Source organism: Eucalyptus grandis, chromosome 6 (assembly GCF_016545825.1).
Source record: "Eucalyptus grandis isolate ANBG69807.140 chromosome 6, ASM1654582v1, whole genome shotgun sequence".
NCBI lineage: Eukaryota > Viridiplantae > Streptophyta > Magnoliopsida > Myrtales > Myrtaceae > Eucalyptus > Eucalyptus grandis.
The window spans coordinates 21,377,517-21,396,889 of record NC_052617.1 but is presented as its reverse complement, the minus strand read 5'-3'; the positions used below and the strand labels follow the sequence as shown (position 1 = coordinate 21,396,889).

The following is a 19,373-nucleotide window of genomic DNA, read 5'->3' as shown; positions in this document are numbered from 1 at the left end:
AAAAAAAAATCAAATCATTATTTTTTCGAAACAAAAGCACCAGAGTAGCTTGATATCAATAATATTAATAAATTTTGATCACCACTGATAAGAATCAGATGTAAGTATTGTTAATAACATACAGCAGCTTGATATTTATAATACAGGTAAATAAGTCGTTGACAAAAGTCAAAAGTAAGTCGGCAACACACAAACGTTGATAAATTATCATTTAAGCTAGAGATTTCTTCCAACATTGACAGTATCTTCATATTGCCAATTTAGTCCTCCTTCCCTAAAAAAAGCAAAGCAAAGACTAATGGTGATCTAACCAATCATAGCTCTGCCTTGGTATATTTGATAACCACGGGAAGAACAAAAAGTAAAATTGATAAGTACTAGCGATGAATTTAAATGCATTGATAAATCTCAAAATAGACCAAACTATCTGCCCCTTAAACGAATACTTACCAACACGTTTAACAAATTACCGTCATAAAATGAATTTTACCAATCGAGGACAATCGGTCGGTGATTTCCCGTAGGGATGTTAAAATCGTCCTTGATGACACACTGCGCGTCATGATGTTTTGGTAAAAATGCTAAAATATGATTACAAGATACCGCCACAACATTTCATCTGTAAGTAGGAGACCAAAGCTTTCCCATATTTCATCATATATAAAGCAACAGCTTGCTTCCCCAGTAATACACATTGTCGACAATTGCCGTCGATCATGGGTGACCAGAATTACGCTGTGAGACCCATTTCTGTACCCCTTGAGGCGCAGCTATAACTCGTGATTCGAACTCACACGCCAACTAATACTAACTCTAAAGATTAAAAGCTGTGATGAGCGCTATATCGCTAACGGAATTGCAGAAAAACTTGCCCCCATTGAAAAAAAAATACATACTCTTGACCCTAGTACCACTATTTTACAGGTTTAACTTACGTGGACCGATGACTCTCCGGAATTGACCAAAGGACATTCGTTATGGCAAAACCGGGCATTAAGATCTTCAGAATCTAGGCCAGTGTATGGCAGTTGCTAACTCTGCCGTCTGATATTGGAGCCACTCTCATCATGACACTCTGGATAAAGGCTATCATCTACAACAAAAATGAGATTCAATATAAGATTTGCAGGAAAATAAAAGGTAGATAACAGTAGATCAAGCAGATTGCTCAAAGGGGTTCAACAATCTCATATTGAGTTCTGCAGCATTCTCCTCTCCCTGCTTTTTAGCGCGGCATGTTAGGCAAGTGACAGTCTACGTGTTTAAAATTTAGAAACAACTTATTATGTAGACCTCACTAAACGGAGATGCTGAAACGTAGATAAGCCGTTGGGAAGAATTAGACAGGCATCTAATTACTACTTGGTGCTAACCAACCCACATGTATGGCAGAAATAAGCATCTGGAATCAATTCAACTAGCTCATAGGGTGAAAGACAACCATTGACGGCTTATTCATATTTAACAGGACTAGCATGTGATGTGAGGGGGAAGTTTTATCAACAGACCTAATTATAATAAGCTGACTCACTACAGGTCACCCATTATCAAATGAACAACTTTCGCCTAACCACAATCTGGAGAGAACTCAAGCAGGATCCCTTTAGGTCATTTTTAGTTCATTCCAAGAAAATTGGGGAGTTGTGTGACAACTATGAAGGATATAATACATGTACACTCAAGGGAACTGAGCTTGTCATGCAAGATGTATTGCAAAACTTCTTGTGCTGTTCATGGAAGCTCAATCACTGAGTTAATCCGCATTAGACTGTGCTGCCTAGCTCATTCTTGCTCATTTTTGAGCTTATATGCTCACAAAAAACGGCAATGAGATGAATCTTTGGTGTAGATACGTAGAATCATAGTAAGAATCTTACCGATGCAAAGCCAACGCACATAATACTGAAACCAGGGAAGTGGAAGGGTGCACTATCGGAGAGGAACAAAGCTGGCAAAACAAATGAATGAAATCTAGTTAGCTTACTAGATCAGTTAGGCATTAGGATAGCCTCGAATATTCCAGTTACCTGTCAATGGAGAGAAAACCAAGGGAGAGACAACATTGGCAAGTTGGCAAATCCCTGAAATGCATCCTTGAGCCTTGCCCTATTAATTAAGCAAATGATAACTGACTTGTCAAGTAGTAGGACCAATGGACATAACAAGTGATGAGCTCTTTTCTCTTCATTCTTGAGAAGTAACTCAATAATACTCTATACATGTTCATGTATTTCACTGTTGAACTTTCTACCAGCATTCTGTGTACAAAGTTGATGTTGCATTTGGTACGTGGGATGAAGCCATCATTCTAGCTCAATTTCCCATCCCATGATAGGTCAGCTATTGGGCTGAAAAGAAAGTTCCTAATGAAATGTTCATGCAACCAACTGATGGAATACTATTCCTCCCAACTCCACAATAAACACAGAAAAATAAGATCTATATTTTATTTTTTCCTATTTGAATAACAGCTTTTGAACATTATGTGTTGGAATGTATTAGGAAATCTTCTAGAATTTCTCCCTGATTATATTACATGATTATATTACGTGATATTATGTGATTTGATTTTATTTTGTTAGCTGTAAATTAGATATTGATAGAGATTAGAGGCTACTTAGGATCTTTACCTAAATAGGTTTCTTACCTAATTTAGATTCTCTGTTCATGTATTTATACTCATTGTAATCACTCTGTGAAAAATAAGAAAACAGATTCTTTTCTTCATTATGACTGCATCTTCATTCCATTCTTCAAAGTTCCATATCAAACACAGGGAAAGAAGTATGTTGATTCAAACTCATATCCCATTTTGCAGTTCCTATGTAAAATGGCATCCTTGGCTACCAAAGGACCATAAAGAGTGTCATCTCGAGAGGAGATGTTTAACGTTCAAAGCGAGAAAAGGGATGCAGTTATTCATGTGTAAATTAAGTAACATATTGCAGTGAGCACCTACCATAATTTTGAAGAAAATTTTTGAAAGAATTATTTCCACGTAAAATTACCTGATCGCACGAGCCAACTTGTTTAGAGACAATCGTCCGCATCTGCAATCAGTAAAGGTAGATTAGAAATGACACAACACGCTCAACATCTGCTAGAGAGCTATGGAAAATTAAATAAGATACTCAACATCTGCTAGAGAGCTATGGAAATGACACTACACACTCAACATCTGTTAGAGAAGTACGGAAAATTAAATAAGATACTCACACAAGGATGTGCGAAGACGAATAGAACAGAGAACATAGCAGCAGCATAAGGAACCTATCAATTTCCCAAGTATTAGCCACATTTTGTCATTGGCGAAGTCAGAAAATGTATACGATGATTTAAGGAGGCAGAGGATTACCCAAGCAGCCCAGGCTACGCTGTAAAGAATCATCTGCATTATTGCATGCCAAACAAAATTCAGAGGAAGGAGAGTGTGCAATCATAGTACAACTCTTTCGCACATGTATCAGATGTTCACTAACTAGGCAGGACGCAGTTACACACACAAATAAAGAACGAGAGAGAGAGAGGTACGTACATGCACGCAGTTAAAAAATAGCGCTATAGAAAGCAGTCTTGTCTCTCCTATAACAGGAGCCAAAAGGGGCATGATAAGCAGCTGCAAAATTGTCACATTACCAAAATCAACCGAAGGGGGAGCATTGAGCATAAAACTGCAGAAAAATAAAAACAATGCGCACGAATTCTTTGAATGATTAGAGCCAGAAATACCTGAGAAATGGTACCCGCAATTCCAGATATCACCATCAGGTCGGCGAACTGATTCTTGTTAAAATGGAATTGTGCCTTCAAGTAGTACTGCATGACCAAAAAGAAAATCGTTCAGCTGAGTCATACGCCCATAATAAATTAAAGGTCTTACTACTAGCAGTTAAGTCAAGCATCGACTACTCATGGTACTATCATTTGTACTTGTCAGTCTTGTTCTTAGACCTTGTACTCAAGGGACGAGATGATTCGACATTAGATGGAATCTCGCGCCATTCTACTATAATTTTCACAATGGACCAAACAGACAAAAGTTCGAGAGGTACCATCATTGAAGCATGAAGACCAACATCAGCGAGATTGCCAAAAAAGGCGACAATTGCTGCTTGCAAAAACGTCAGGCTGCAAATCAATCGCACGGTTATTCAAGAGACAGACCTTATTACATTAGGACATACGCTAGCTGCAAAACAGAGATGCATCATGAAGCTCAGACAGGTGAATTCCGTGGCATTGAATCCCAAAAATCACATTACACCCGAACCATTCGCATTGAGTCTGTCGAGTACAGAGATGAATGCTTTTCTTCTTCTTTCCGCACCTCAAATCATTTCTGCTTAGGAATTCAACATGGAATTGAGAGAGTGATTTAAGCTCGACTAACCTGCTCCTCAGCAAGGCGACGGTGTCCCCCAAGGAAGGCGTCTTCTTAAACGCGTGCGCCTTGTTCGCCGAATCGTCGTCCGGGCAAGCACCGTCCGGCATCCCCTTCGAGACGATCGGGGCAGTCAGAGGATCGTCGTCGCCGACGACGACGGAGTCGGGAAGGAAGAACCTCATGTACGCCAGGGCGACCACGGCCACCGCCGTCGCGACCTGCCGGCGGACAACAAAGCGGTCGCGAAGATCGTGACTCGAAGATCGGATGGAAAAACGGCGAACGAGTTGAGGCGCAGCGAGAGAGCGAGAGACATACCTGGAAAGTGGAGGGAGTGGAGAGGAAGCGGGTGGAGAGGTTGCCGCAGACGAAGGCGGCGGATCCGATGCCGGAAAGGATCCCGAAGGCGGAGGCTCGTCTTCCCGCGGGGACGTTGTCCGCCTGGAGGACAACGGAACGCGTGATTCCGCCATGAACGAAACTCGAAGCGAGCTTCGGAAGAAAGCTCTCCGTCGCTCGATGCACGATATACAAAACGAGGGAAAATGACGCATTTGTTTTTTTCTCTTTTCATGCACTATTTTGAAATTGGGATACGAACCGCGGGACCGAATACTGGATTCAGAACATTACAGGGGTCGGGTTATAAATAACCAACTTTTCGCCTCTGAAAACGACACATGACGGATTTTGCATATAAACATAAGTGTGTATTTCGTGAAAGACATTGCTCGCGGCAATCAGACTTAAGACGAGGTACGAGATTATTCACATATGGGAAAAGAGAAAAGGGGGGAAGTTTTTACCACATAAGCGAGGGCGAGGCAGTGAACGCTTCCTTCGCAGAAAATAGCGGTCAGAGTCCGAAACACATAGTACAGGTAGAAGAAATTCCTTGACCTGCTATAAGCCAAAATGGCTGTAACCCGAAAAATGTTAAGCATAAGAAATTTCGGAAAATCGTCTTAATTAGATCGTCGATATCGATATATATATAACTTAAAATTCATAGACTGCTATACGTTTATAAGCAATGATTTTGAAGTTGCAATTTATGTGAACGAAAACTAGGGATGGAGAATATTTTTTACCCAAGGGGATGATGGTGAAAACCAAGGGAATGGTGAGCAGAGCTTTCCTCCCATACTTATCGGAGAGATTCCCTATCAATGGCATCATCACCAGCGAGCCCAATCCCACTATCTGCAAACCCCCAATAAACATTTCCATCCATAAGTGATTCTATAACCAAAATAAAATATGCTTGTTGAGCGCATGGAATAGTAAACTAAATACTAAAAGTCAAGCATACATCATCAAGCTTATTGCGTGTAAATTTGCACGGATTTAGTTCAACATGCGCATGTCATTATATTGTCACATCCGTCGATGCTGTTACAAAGAAGACTTTTTAAAAATCGGTGCCTCCCTAGATTTTACCCAAAATACCCACAGCAACAGGAGCTAGAAAACGTAATTTCACGCATTTGAAATCAACGAGTTGATTGCCACAGACTCATGGGTACACTAAGGAGCTACCGGACAACATCTAATTTAATGCCAAGCTAACAATGAAGTTTCTACACGTTTGATTCGTCGGATGTACTTTTTTTTTTTAAAATATGAACATTATGTACGAAATCTAATCATGTTGAGACTAAGAGGACAAAAGATCGAGTATCGCGTGCAATTAAAATATCTCACGGGAAGTAATAAACTTTATTATTTCCGTTCTTCCAAAAAGCAATTTGTTATTTTTCTCCAAAAAATGTTCACAAGTAAAAAAAAAAAAAAATTTGCAAAAAGTTAGTTGAGGAGATGGTGGAGTAACCACAAAAGAAAGTCAAAAGAATAGAGGACCAACCGTTAAAAGGCACGCTTGGCCCCAAAGTACGGGGTAATATCGTCATTTCTGGACTTCTAATTCTTGAATTTGCCGGCCTTTTAGCAATTTAATGAGGTTTGAAAGAAGAATAATGATACCGACCAAAAAAAAAGAAGAATAATGATGACAATCGAACGAAAAGGAAGGCCGAACGAAAAGCGCAAAGTGAGGGGAACCGTCGATGGGGTGGGCCCCACGACGGGAGAATGAATTGACACGTGGGATGTGAGCGTGGGCCCCCCCTCGGAAAATGCTGCAAGTTAGGGAGATGAAATATTCTAAACACCATCCACTTAAAATCCCAGAGGAAAGACAAGTATAACATGTCCCCGAGTTCAAGTAAGCTCGGATGGTTGATTAATCTCGACCCCTAAATCATGAGGATCTCGTGATAAATCCACGTATAGCTTTTCGGAAGCAAATTATAGCTATAAGAGGATCGGATTGGTAATGTTATAGCACTCACAAGAACAATATCAGATTATATCAAATGTATTATCGGTTACACAAATAACGAGACGGCACAATTAGAATACTGGGCAAGATGCTTTTAGAAGGATGGATTTGGTGAGATCCACGGTATCTGATGGCCGACATGCATTTTAAATAATGGAAGGAGAGGAGAGAGATTTTCACCTCTAGTAGGGTTTGAAAGTTCAATTAGAAAAGGGAAAACCCTTATAAGCTTCATGACTGAATAATCCCAATGATGCAGCAAACATCATGTATGTAATAATCTCTACCAACAGCATAAACTTGCTAAACTCATATTAGGACCAGTTGTCCAGCAATCGATTGTCGTGTTGAGAGAGAAGAAACGGGTTGACCTTTTCCAACTTTGCACGTACTTGAGGCTCGAATGCAATATCTTAAAGCGTGACGAAAAGGGAATGCGAAGATTGGGTGTTTTACAGGGAGAAAACAAGAAACTGGAGGGCAAAACGAAAGAGAAGAAGAGGGTTTTTACCGCTTGTTGGATCCCGGAGAGGTAGATAGCGAGGGAGCACCGAGCTTGGCCAGGGCAGAGAGCCGAGACCGTCACGTCGGTGACCACCGGAGCCACCATGGTCGCCGAGAACAAGAACAGGAAATACGTCATGTACAGATGGCTCAACCTCCCCGCATCCTCCATCTCTCTCTCTCTCTCTCTCACGCTCAGAAGAGCGAGAGACTGACTCTGGCGATCAAGATCAGATATAGAGCAGGAGTGGTAGGAGCTAGCTTTTGCTAAAAAGAGCGTTTGAATAAGCTGCCGGAATCAGTTAAAGCAGGCAGAAAAGGACGGGCTCGATCATCGGGTGGGATTTCTCGCGAGCAAAAGCGAGGGAGAGAGAGAGACGGAGAGAGAGAGAGAGAGAGAGAGATACGGGACGCAAAGTGGATAATGACGGTATATAATGCGAGCCATTCTGGGAGAAAAGGTAATCCAACCTACTGCTCTGACGTATCGATACTCACGAACAGGTGAAAGGGTCATAGGGCTCGGACACAACTTCGGATTCATATGCTAATAATCGCGCGAGCACATGCACTGCACGCGCTCCGTCTGATGTCACGGTCGCTGAGACAGCGCTATCGACACAGCCCCGCGAGTTCTTCGAGCAAAGAACCGAGAACGAAGCAGCGTCTTGCTCGAAGAAACCGGCCCCGTTAGGACTTTGTGCTCGGTAACCTACCTCCATGGCTCGGTCGCTCGGGTTAAAAACCAGATGGGGGAGGGCATAGATAAGCTATGGCGTGCGATTGGGTTTTCTATTTATTGCCTATCGCTTCATGTGGGGTAGTCTGAATCTGAGCCAGGGCCAACTACCTAGGAGGAACCGACGCTTCAGAAGCGAGACAGGACATGCTTGGAAGCAAGAGAAAGAATGGATCAGAAAAATACTAAAGAATGAAAGAGCAGGGTCCGGTTCGTACTCGACAGAACCGGCGACGACCGAAGGACAAAGGCCCGTATGTCTAAGCTGAGAAGTGTTTGGAAGATTGGGCCTTAGTCGTGGGCTGGAGCAGATTTCCAGACCTTTCACGGCAATTTACGAAGAGGGTACTTCATCACAGTTTTTAGATTTCGAACTGTTTGGTTTGAAGAGTCCCGATGCACGAAAAGAAGAAGAGGAAAGCACCATTGCGGGCCCTAGAAATTGGGAGAGAGCTCTAAAGCGCTCGCCACGCGAAGCTAAGAGGAAGTTTCGCTACGTGACATGTAGCATAAGATCGAAAGCACGTCAAAGTGCAATAGCTGGAAAAGAAAAAGGCACGTCGTCCCATCGACCACGAGCTTTTTTAGGTCCGAAAAAGGTATGCACCAGTTTTTGTCTGATAGGAAATGGGCTTGAGAAGTCGATACGCGACTGTCCCAACAGAAACTAAAGATGGTGTGATTCGAAAAGAGATGGAGCCGAGTTGGGATCATGGAAAGACGTGTGAAATTTGACGTGACCTTGTCCCGTTCTTACATGAACTTTTTGGGAAGCTCCGAAACTAAAGGTGGGTCACGATAGGATTTGCCAGGCGGTGCTTCGTTTGTACCGTACGAAGTTCAAGCTTTGTCCCCCGATCAGCGGGTGTGAGAAGTTTCGTCCAAAGGCAGGAGCAGTGCCAAAAATGTCTTCACGTGCAGCAGTGATTTCAAAGGCACGACCGCCATCCGGGAAAACAGCACGTTTGGACATGAACTTGATGCGGTTTTAGTCAAAGTTCGGGGCTAAATTAAGAGCTGATGCAACCCAAAAGGCATGCATTTGCTCCATACATCGGAGGCATTCACTCGATACATTTAATAATGGCGAGGATTTGGAGGCATTATCTTGATGCATTCAATGATAGTAGGGATTTGTCTATTTCCCGCATGAGACCCATCAAATTCAACAGCCTAAATGAATATTGACTACGTATCCATTCAATACAGACCATGGTTTTTTTCGAAAACAAATGCCAACAAAAATCAAGATATGCAAAGGTGGATATCCTAAAGGGAAAAGGAAAGAGCTAGTATCCCAAGGAGAGGAATGCATTCTACCTAGCAAATCAATTTCAAGTGCTACGAATGACATGCGTGCATTGATTACGTGTGCGAAATAGATTCTATTCCTCTCAATTTCATGATTAGATAAACTATATATTTAAGTCATTCACTCGATGAAATTAGTAGGGTATGGAAGGCGATGAACATGCTCGTTTAAGGCGAAAAGGAAAAAGTAAAAACACAACTGCATTTCTTTCTCATGTCCATATCAGCCACGACTAAGAAACCAAGAAAGGGGGGATGCTATTGCTAATCTACAGATCGCAAACACACCGTTCAACTCAAACGACAGACCGAAGCGCTAAGTTCACGCACATCGAACAAAACAAGAAGAGTTTCACGTACCGCTTGCTGGAATCCGGAGAGGTAAATGGCCAGGGAGCACTCATCCATTCCGGGGCATATCGCCGCCATCGTGACGTCGGTGATGGCGGGGATCACCATGAACGTCGAGAAGTTGTGCAGGAATATCGTCATGAACAGTTGGCTCAGCCCCCTCATCTTCTCCATCGCTGCCCTCCCTCTCTCCCTCTCTCTCCCTCTCCCCACTTAGAAAAGCAGTAGCTGAGAGATCTGGACTGGTCACCAACCTGATGATGAAGAGGAGGAGGCGCCTTGGAGCGAAGCTTCTACTAAAGCAGCGAAGCCTATTTGTACAACGAAAGGAGGACGGTAAATTTAAGGGGCTCCGTCCGCGGTGGGCGAAGCGTACACTTTTTGCCGTTCAGCCTGATTTTCGTCACCCTTTTGGCTTTTGTGTCCTTGTGCACTTTGGTTTTATTCCTCCTGCCTAGAGGCACCCGAAGGTGACCCTACTCCAATCACGGACCGATCGATCAAAGCCCCCCCGATGTAGATAAAGCCACTCAATCCATGCGCGTTGCGTTAGGTCTATCTTACACGGCGGTCAATGCGAATCTCCCGATGTAATTTTCCAGACCATCAGATCGCTTGGCTAGCCCTTCTCGTAAATATATTGAGCAATCTAATCGCTGAGGCAATTATCTCGAAGTAAGCACTAGAACATGGGGGAAAGAAAGGAGATGTTGTTGTCTTGCGGTGTCAACATTTGGAGGGTGAAAGGAACCCTGTGACGATGCGTAGCTTGTAAGTGGATGCAATACAAAAGGAAAAAGGGGTCATTCAAAGGCTAATAATTCCCGCATCCCATTCAAAAAATTACAAAGTGTGCTGAATTTGGGCCCATTTGGGGGTTGGAGTGCATTTCACACCTACGCTTTGAGACGTGCAAGCTTGAGTTTATGCCTGATGACGCTGGTGTCTTGGTCGATCAAGGATTTTGCCCTTAAGTGTGAGAAGTGAGAGGTGTTTAGGTGACTTGGAATGTTACTTAGAAGAGAAATATTTCCTTGGCTTTTGGTCATTAGATTCGTTCATTCGATCCATGAATGTGGAAGGAGCATCTAATTAGCTGATCTTTTTGGTGGAGTTTTCTTCACAAGCCCCTTGTTCTTCACGATTGCTTTCACTTGTTTAAGAGCATTCTGTGCCATAGAACCATCCGTGTGGCTTTTCTTTTCTTTTTTGTTATTTTCTTTTCAATTTTTGATATCTCAATCATTTAGGAGAGTCTAAAAACTTGCTCTCTCTTTTTTAGCATAAAAACTCTTTTTTAGGGTAAAGGTTGAATACCGCGTATGATAAACTAGCATTTCCAATTTAACATATCTGTGAATTGTTTAAATTATAAGATGATAAAAGGCACATCCCGCTTGACTTTTCTGTAATTGCAAGTAGCGCGCATCGTCGTCCTCAAATGTCTACCATACTTGATTAGTCAAGTTAGTTCACAAGTTGAAGTCATTTCAAGTTTTTTCAAATCTCAGCTTTTTTCTAAAATGGAGCTAACTTTCCTGATATTAAACGAACACCTACCCGCTCTTCTTTCCTTTAAGTGAAAAAAAAGGATGACGAAAACTTTCCTCAATTTTATATATAGATCATAATTTTTTTAACATAGCATAATCCACACCTCATGATATGTTTCAACCATATTCATTCGACATGTTCCATAGAATTTATGATCCAATTCACTGTAGATTATGCTATATGAAAAATTTATAAACTAACTAATAACATAATACTATCATACAAATACAAATATACTATTTCATAATGTGTTAAGGATAATGTTATCCATAATATTCTTAACATGATTCCCGGTCACGCGATAGGGTATTACGAACGACGACAACTTAATAATTATTTTACAATAATTATATGTTACGGTTCCCGAGAGAGAACTACAAACAGGCGATGCACACCATGTTAACATGTATTTAATTGGAATATGACGAGGAAGAGATAGACGACGCATGCCACGTCGGCTGCCCGTGGCCCCCGCGCGTTCGGGGTCAAGCAGGCCCATTTGTGTGGCGAGCCGGGCTTGGTACTTCATTTCAACAAGGCCGTCAATTACTATATCGACAAGCCCGGTCCTCTTTTTCTTTTTTTTTCCTTTGAAGGATGACCGACGGCCATTGATCAAGGATGGCTATCGGCCATTGCTCATGCTCACTTCGATAACCAATAGGCACTGTGTTTTGGGCTCGGGCCAGCCCATCTTCCCAGCCGGCCTGGCACGTGCCTCAAGCCACGTCGGGTAGGAATGGACCACTTGCTGTTTCTGGGCCTGGCCCGACACTGGCCTTACTAGTAACTGGGTGAAGCATGCCGGGCTGGCCCGACACTTTCATACCTCCATGACATGTAAAATTAGATGAAACATCACATTAATTTGTGAACCATCTAGGATGCAATTTAAAGGGAGATATTACTTTTTGCATATTTCTTCTGTTATTTTATTTTTCATAATGTCCTGATGGGATGAAATCTCATGCACGCTTATACTCGTGTAACTGGTATGATCCCCCAGATGATTTTTTTTCCTTTTTTTCTATAAGGTTTATATACTACTTCTACCCATTTTAATTTCCGGGCAATATTTTCCTCCGCTCAGGAATGGCGAAATCAAGTTTTCATGTGGGTGCGTACTAATCTCTCGTAATGTTTTCTTCTACAGCCCCTCTATGGAGATATTGATGGCTTTGGAATCTACTCCCAAAGCAAAAGCGTACGCCAGTTTTTTCAGCTGAAGAACTGAAAGTAGCTTATTTTAATCCTGCTAATCACATGCAAACTCTTACGGGTCAAAATAGTCTATGCAAGGGTTAGATTTAATTGGTCCATAAGACTTGCAGCGTGTTTTATGAGTCTCTAGATAGCCAAGTCTCTACACATATATTTTGAATTATCAAAGAAGTTTGCATGTGGTCCCCGAGATCCAATCAAGACAAAAGTCTTCATTTTCCACCTCAATTATCAAAGCGGAGGATGCGCTTGGAGGCATCCTGCCCCCACATGGCAAAGACAAGCGAATGAACAGCACCAGATGGGAACGGGACGACAGAGTAGGTCGTCCATGTGACGACGGATGTGGGCGACGCATGCTCCCTCGGACCATTAACTTAACACCAACGTCACATGTCGTGTAAGGCACGTGATGGCAGCCAAATTGAACGAGATTCGAGCTGCAACAGTAAAATTATATGGCAGAAAATATCTGCAATTTAAATAAACGTAACCTATAAAGATTTGGGATTTGCCTAAGTGAAAATCAAGTCGGTTGTGGTCCCGAGCGATGTCGCAGGGGCGCGGGACTCCGAGGCCATGTAGGGTTTGCTGCGTGGTTGTATTGTTGGGCACGGATCCCGGGGGCTGCTCGTCGCTCCCTAATTCAAAAACCGATTATCTCATGCCACGCATTATTATCTTGTGTTAAGCATTATTTGAAGTATTCATATTCTTGTGAAAGAGAATACTTTATATTTTGATGCATTGTCTTGTGGTCATTCGTTCGAGGGCTTATCGACTTATTCTGAGTCCAGAAACATTAGTTGCCCGCCACCGTTTGTATCGCGACGTGGTAGCATCGTCGACTACAAAACAATACGACCAAATATGTCTTTGCTTCGAATTAATAAGAAAATGGCTTCCCCAGACGAAAAGGGCAAAAAATGAGGAAAAATTTCCGCTAGCGAAAACATGCTAACGTATAGAGGTGTCATCGGTTAAGTTCGATTTGATTTTTTTGAAAAACCGAACCGAACTGAACCGTTAAAAAAAATTTCCGAACTAAACTAAATAAGACCCAAACTAAATACAAATCAGACCGAAAATTTAGTTCGGTTCAGTTTTTCAGTTTTTTTATTTTTAGCTTTTGGGTTTTGGCTTTTTTTTTTGAAAATTCACAAAAATAATCCACAACGGGGGCATTCCACGATCTTTTGCACTCTGTTTTCGACAACAGCAGGTGCTACTTTGGACTCTTCCCAAGCCCTAATCTCGTCCTCTTCCTCTTCCTCTTCGTCTTTCTGCACGATGTACTCCTTGCTCTGCTGGTATGTACTCCTTGCTCTGCTGGTAACCGCTTCCTGCTCCTGCGTCCTCTTCTTCTTTGGACTCGAGGACCGGACCCCGAACGCCGGCCGGGCCCAAGTTCTTGGCCTGGACGCCCTCCGAGTTGCTGCTCCGGGTCGAGTCCCGCTTCGACGGGTTCCGGTTGTCGTCGAGGCTGAAGAGCGTGCAGAGCGTGCTCTGCGGCTCGAAAATGCCGGAGAAGAAACCTCGTTCTTGGACGCCGAGAACGACTTGGAACTGGGGTAGGGGCAGGGGCAGTGGCAGAGGGGGAGGCTCCGTCGTGGGATTCATAACCGGCGGTGGTGATTGGTCGCCATTCCACCACAACGCCGCAGAATCCCCATCGCAAACCGCTTCGCATCATCAAAATCCCCCCAAAAAGATCAACGACCGGGAGAAAAAAACCCTCACCGGACCCTTCTGGGGCGGCGTTCAGCAGGTTGGGGGGCAGGGGGAGGTTGCGGGAGATGAGGCCGAGGGCACACATCAGCGACTTCGTCTTCCCCACGCGAACCATTACCGTCCCGCTCGTGCTGCCGCTGCTGCTGCTGCTGCTGGGGCGGGGGCTAGGGGCTCTCGAGCTGGGCCACCATGGAGGGAGGCGCGCGAAAGCGAGCCAGAGGAGATGGGAGTCGGGGGAGAAGAAAACTGAATTTTTAATGGTCTGATTTTATTAGTTTGTGATTCGGTTCGATTCAGTTAACCGATAAAAATCAAATCAATAAGAAAAATATTGATTTTTAATGAGAACCGAACCCAAAAAACCGAATTTTTCGGTTCGGTTCGGTTCCAGACACCCCTGCTAACGTGCCCATTTTGTGCAGAATATACACATCTCGGCATAAAGCAAACGGAATCTTTGGAAAGCTCGAACTTCTACACGACGTCCCCAATGAAATCCCATGCCTAAAGCAGTGCTACTCGAGAAGACCCGATCGACAAGAGTAGACAATGATTGCCAAGGTCAGATGACCAGGACAAAGAACGGCTCTTGCTAGGCTTCTTACGAAAAGGCAGGAATGAGCCGAATTACACGTCAAACAGAGGCAGAGCGTGCCCAAGACATATATGTGAAAGCTAGAGTTTACTCATAGAGATGTCTTTTAATGTAATGATAAGTTTAACTTTTAAGTTTCAGATTAGAGCACAGATAAAATGAGTGATCTTCTAAAAAAGTGTCTACATTTATACTTAAGAATAAAACCGTGAGAATCAATATAGAATGGGCCAAAGTGGATAATATTTTGAGTAAGTTATTCTAGAGATGACACACTATACATATTCAACTACGGGTAAACATCATGATTGATAAGGTCTATGTAAATCTTATAACATTACTCAAATATTTTGTTGGACTAACCAGTAATTGGTTACGATGGTATGAGAGCTCATTCCTCTTCTTGTGATCATGATTTCAAACCTCATTTGAAATGCCTGAGGAGTAAATATTGAATACACCGGATCAAGCGCGTGAAAGCTAGCTTGAACATTACTTGTTACGCAAGAAGTATCTCTCGCCCACATCAATTTAAGTTCCTTTCTAGAAATTACACCTACTAAACCAAGTTTTTTCCTTTTATTCACGACACTTTTTAATAATTTAATGGAAAATAGTTGGTCCTCAAAGGTGCTGACTAAAATATGTCAAAATATTAAAATACTAATCACTAATCTTCTCCCTCCACGTGCGATCCCATGGATGTGGACCTACAGTCACGTGGATAAAGGTCATTTATTCCTAGTGGGAAAGGGAAAAAAATGGAAGGCCTTCCCCATGCCACCTTTTACAATATTTGTATATAGGCGCTATGCTAAAGATACAATTTGGCTTGCGTGCCATTAGATCCGATCTCGGGGCTTGGCCCTTATAGGGGTTTGGGGTGAGCATTAATTTAGAATGGTCTAAAGTTGATCCTAGACAAACCCTATTTGGACCTAACCCGGCCAATTCTAATCCGATTTCCGAGGGGACTTGGCCAATCTCTGGTCTTGGGGCCATTGAACTTGTACTAGGCAAGTTGGTCATTAGTACTAAGGTTTTAGAGTTGGTTCAGTCCAAATCAACTTTGTAAGTTTTTTTTTCCACACCCTATTTATAACTTAAATTGCCTTGTCCATTCTCTTCGTTCACCATTTTTCCTCTCCTTCTCTCTTTGAGTCTCCCTATCACTCTCTCCCTCAATTTCAAGTTCTCTCTCTCTCTCTCTCTCTCTCTCTCTCTCTCTCTCCCTGCTTGTTTATTCTTTTCCGATGCCAATCATTAGCAATGAAGACTCCAGGATCTTAGCAAGTTAGATTGATCATCATTTGCAGTCAAAATTTGCATCTTGAAGGTAAGTATGTCCATACTCAGTTCTTGGAGAAATAGAGGCCAAGAATCTTAACTTGAATGGCCACGATAGTTTTGCATCTTCACCAACAATCATAGTATCAATTCCTTTTTATTAATGCTTGATATTTCAACATGAATACAATTAACTTTGAGCATACATCTTAACATTTGAAAAAACAATAAGAAAATAGGATTTGTAATTACGGTCCCTATATGTTGACAACCAAAAGTGCTCAGTATTTAGTTATTATCGATATGCGATGATCGTTTGGAATCAACGAAAGTGGACTCGACAATCTCATATGCAACTATTAAAATTAATGAAGAAAAAGGGAAAAGAGTGGAGAAAACTATTTGGGCATATTTGATTATCCATGGAGGAAGCCAATTTAATGGATTGAAGATTAGTTGATATTATATGCAGATGATCGATTCGGAAGATTGCATCTAAGGCTTAGGCACATGTAAATCCATTGAGGAGACCGTGGAGAATAGTTAGGTGAAAATGGAGAATGAAGTTGTTATTTTAAAAGGAATCGACGATGTGGGAAATAAACAACTCATCGGAGATAAGGCTACTATTTTGAAGGGAGTTGACAACGTGGAAATATGGAATCATTATTTTCCGAAGCGTCAAACTATAATTCAACGACGAAGGGACTGCTACGAGACGGTTATGATAGAAAGTCTATAAATGCCAAATTCTATCAATTAGAATGGGCCTCCCTCGACAATCAAAATGTAATATTTTATTATCTTTACTTTTCTACACTTTATTTTTCCTTAATTATAGTTTCCGATTCGTCTCATCATTAAATTTCGACAAATATCTTTATCTCGATGTTTCGTCGTTGATTCAATTCCAACATGCATCTCTATCATAGGTGTCACGTCGTCGATTAAATTCCAACATTACATCTTTGCACATTCTCAAGCTTTGTTGTCAATTAAATTCCAACATAGTTTGTATACGTGTATTGCTGTGGAAATGGTTGTATTTTCAAACCTTGTTGTTAATTAAATTCCAACACGGTTTATATGTACAATTTGGTTCGAAGTTTGAAATAAAGGTTTGTAGTTATTTTTGTCCACCAAGATATTTCTTGTCCGGAGTCACCACAGAACCCGTCTCCTCTCATCAAAAGCCGAAGTACAACTTTCAAAAAAGATGTATCCTCGTCGATTAGATTCCACTAAAACACTAATTGGAATCTATAATATCAAAATCTCCCTTCTCATGCTCAAAACAAAAATCATAAATTGGTGGATCTAGTCGTATGGCGTTATGGTTTATAATTCAACTCACATATATCAATATAAGTGGTGAGATATTCTATCAATTGCACTAATAGTAATTTCAATTTAAAAATATTGTTACGTATCAACTATGTTGTTTGTTCTGTTTTCAAGTTTTAGAATTTGAAGCAATCTTTTAAAACTAAAGAATAAATTAAGTTGTATAATCCATGGAACTTTTTTATTATTTAATTTTATTTCACGTGTTTGCCTTCAATGGTTTATTACTTTTGGCAAGTGGATATTTTTGTCAACTTCATTTCTTAATATCCTATCCTGTACTTATATTGAGATATTGTCAGATTCTCAAATATTGATTAGTGTGAGCTTATCCATGCAATTATGCACTCTTCAAATAGGAATCCATTTGCATTATCATTGTATATATAATTTTAAAGAGTACGTTTGTCCTTTTGACAAATACAAAAAATGAAAAAAAAAATAGATTGGTCTCAAATTAACCCTAGAATTAAACTAGATCCACAGGGTCATCTAGGACGTGTGATACATATTTTTTTTTATATGTATCTAATAATTGTAATTACGCATGTGGAAACACAATAAAATTTCACAACATCCCTTATAAGAATGTCACACAAGTTCAGTAATATACATACCATTTTTTATATCGACACTACTAGTTACACAAGCAAAACAAAATCTATAGTCTAGGGAAAGGTTAGGGTCACCTAACACCATTACACCCATTCTAACTAAACCACTATCCAATTCAAAGATGAATGACATTTGACATTAACTCGTCCCTTTATCACCATGTCTAGGGGAATCATCCTACAAATCTAGAAAAGGAAAAAAAATAAATAAAAAAAGGATGATTCGAAACTTAGTAAATGAAATCTCTAAGTCTAAAGTAGGAGATTACCATGCAAAGCACAATGCCTAAGTGCATACAAAATAACTATGATAGACAACAAAATAAATGGATGCATTAATTTACCTATCATGTTATGTCAATGGAAATCATAAATAACATCACATAAAATTATTCACTCAAATACAAGTGGATGACATAACACATTGTTATGCATAATCATATTATTTATTTCGTCTCATTTCATCCTGATTCCTAGGACATCTCGTTAAACAAGTCATTTCCACTCTTAGGTATCTCAAACACTCTCAGGCAATCCTGACTTTACGGGGCATCGTCGTCATTAATATGTGAGCATCAGACGTAACTTTTTATAATACTTTCTATATTTACTTACATAGCAACAATGTACAAGGTCGCATTATAATCATATGATCTCCCTTGTATCAACAATGAAATCAACGTTCATTTCAAGAATTGACATCTAATACACATCTTTTCAAGCAATTTACTTTCAAAATAGAATTACATTGTCCTTTCAATTATTACATACATAAATAATGATAATTAGATGCTTACCTCTTTTTCAGTTCTCATGCAAGCAAATGATAACATTATTGGAGAATCGGCCACATACACACTAATAATCCAGCAAAACATCAATAACCCAAATGTCAACAACATAATACAAACAATCTAAATAATAGACAACAAAACGTCTACAACCCAATAATCAACAATACTAACTAGTAAATTGGTAACTTAATCAAATCACGAAAATATCACTTTTCGGATAATTCTATTTTCGAATATCATGAAAGTTGATTAGTCACAACTTCAATATATGGAAACTCATTGATCCAAGTCAAATGAACATAACGATTCATTATGCAATCGTTCCAATCTTCTCACTCTTAATATCCAAGTTTAAACTAAATTAACAACCATCAAAACCAAATCAAGAGCACAAGGTAAATCAATTTTATTTAGCCACTAGAGTTTTTATTTACCTTGAAAATGACTTGACCAGATCAAAGCTTTAAACACCTCGAAAGCAAATAATCAAGAACACTAATTAATAACATTTAATCTTTGTAAGCAACACAACTAGTTTGTTAATATGAAGAGGAAATACAATAATTGTGATCACTTGAAAAGATGAAAGTAGAAGTTTCAACA

The 19,373-nt window shown here is 40.7% G+C and overlaps 1 protein-coding gene across 3 annotated transcripts; it reads right to left on the bottom strand.

The window, feature by feature from the left end:
- Nucleotides 1–575: 575 nt before the first annotated feature.
- LOC104448884 (hippocampus abundant transcript-like protein 1) lies at nt 576–10,240 on the bottom strand. 3 transcript variants are annotated; one of them, XM_010062813.3, is made up of 14 exons: nt 9,640–10,240; nt 5,476–5,587; nt 5,191–5,303; nt 4,703–4,825; nt 4,391–4,602; nt 4,053–4,128; nt 3,730–3,816; nt 3,536–3,616; nt 3,356–3,388; nt 3,217–3,270; nt 3,009–3,050; nt 2,028–2,106; nt 1,878–1,948; nt 576–1,093 (listed from the first exon to the last, which is right to left on the bottom strand). In XM_010062813.3, the coding sequence occupies exons 1-14, from the start codon at nt 9,802–9,804 to the stop codon at nt 1,010–1,012; spliced, it is 1,332 nt and encodes a 443-aa protein (XP_010061115.2). In that variant the 5' UTR covers nt 9,805–10,240; the 3' UTR covers nt 576–1,009. The 3 variants fall into 3 exon arrangements, with proteins under 3 accessions (XP_010061115.2, XP_039171738.1, XP_010061116.2); XM_039315804.1 differs by lacking the exon at nt 9,640–10,240 and adding an exon at nt 8,187–8,381; XM_010062814.3 differs by lacking the exon at nt 9,640–10,240 and adding an exon at nt 7,237–8,132.
- Between the last annotated feature and the right edge of the window lie 9,133 nt (nt 10,241–19,373).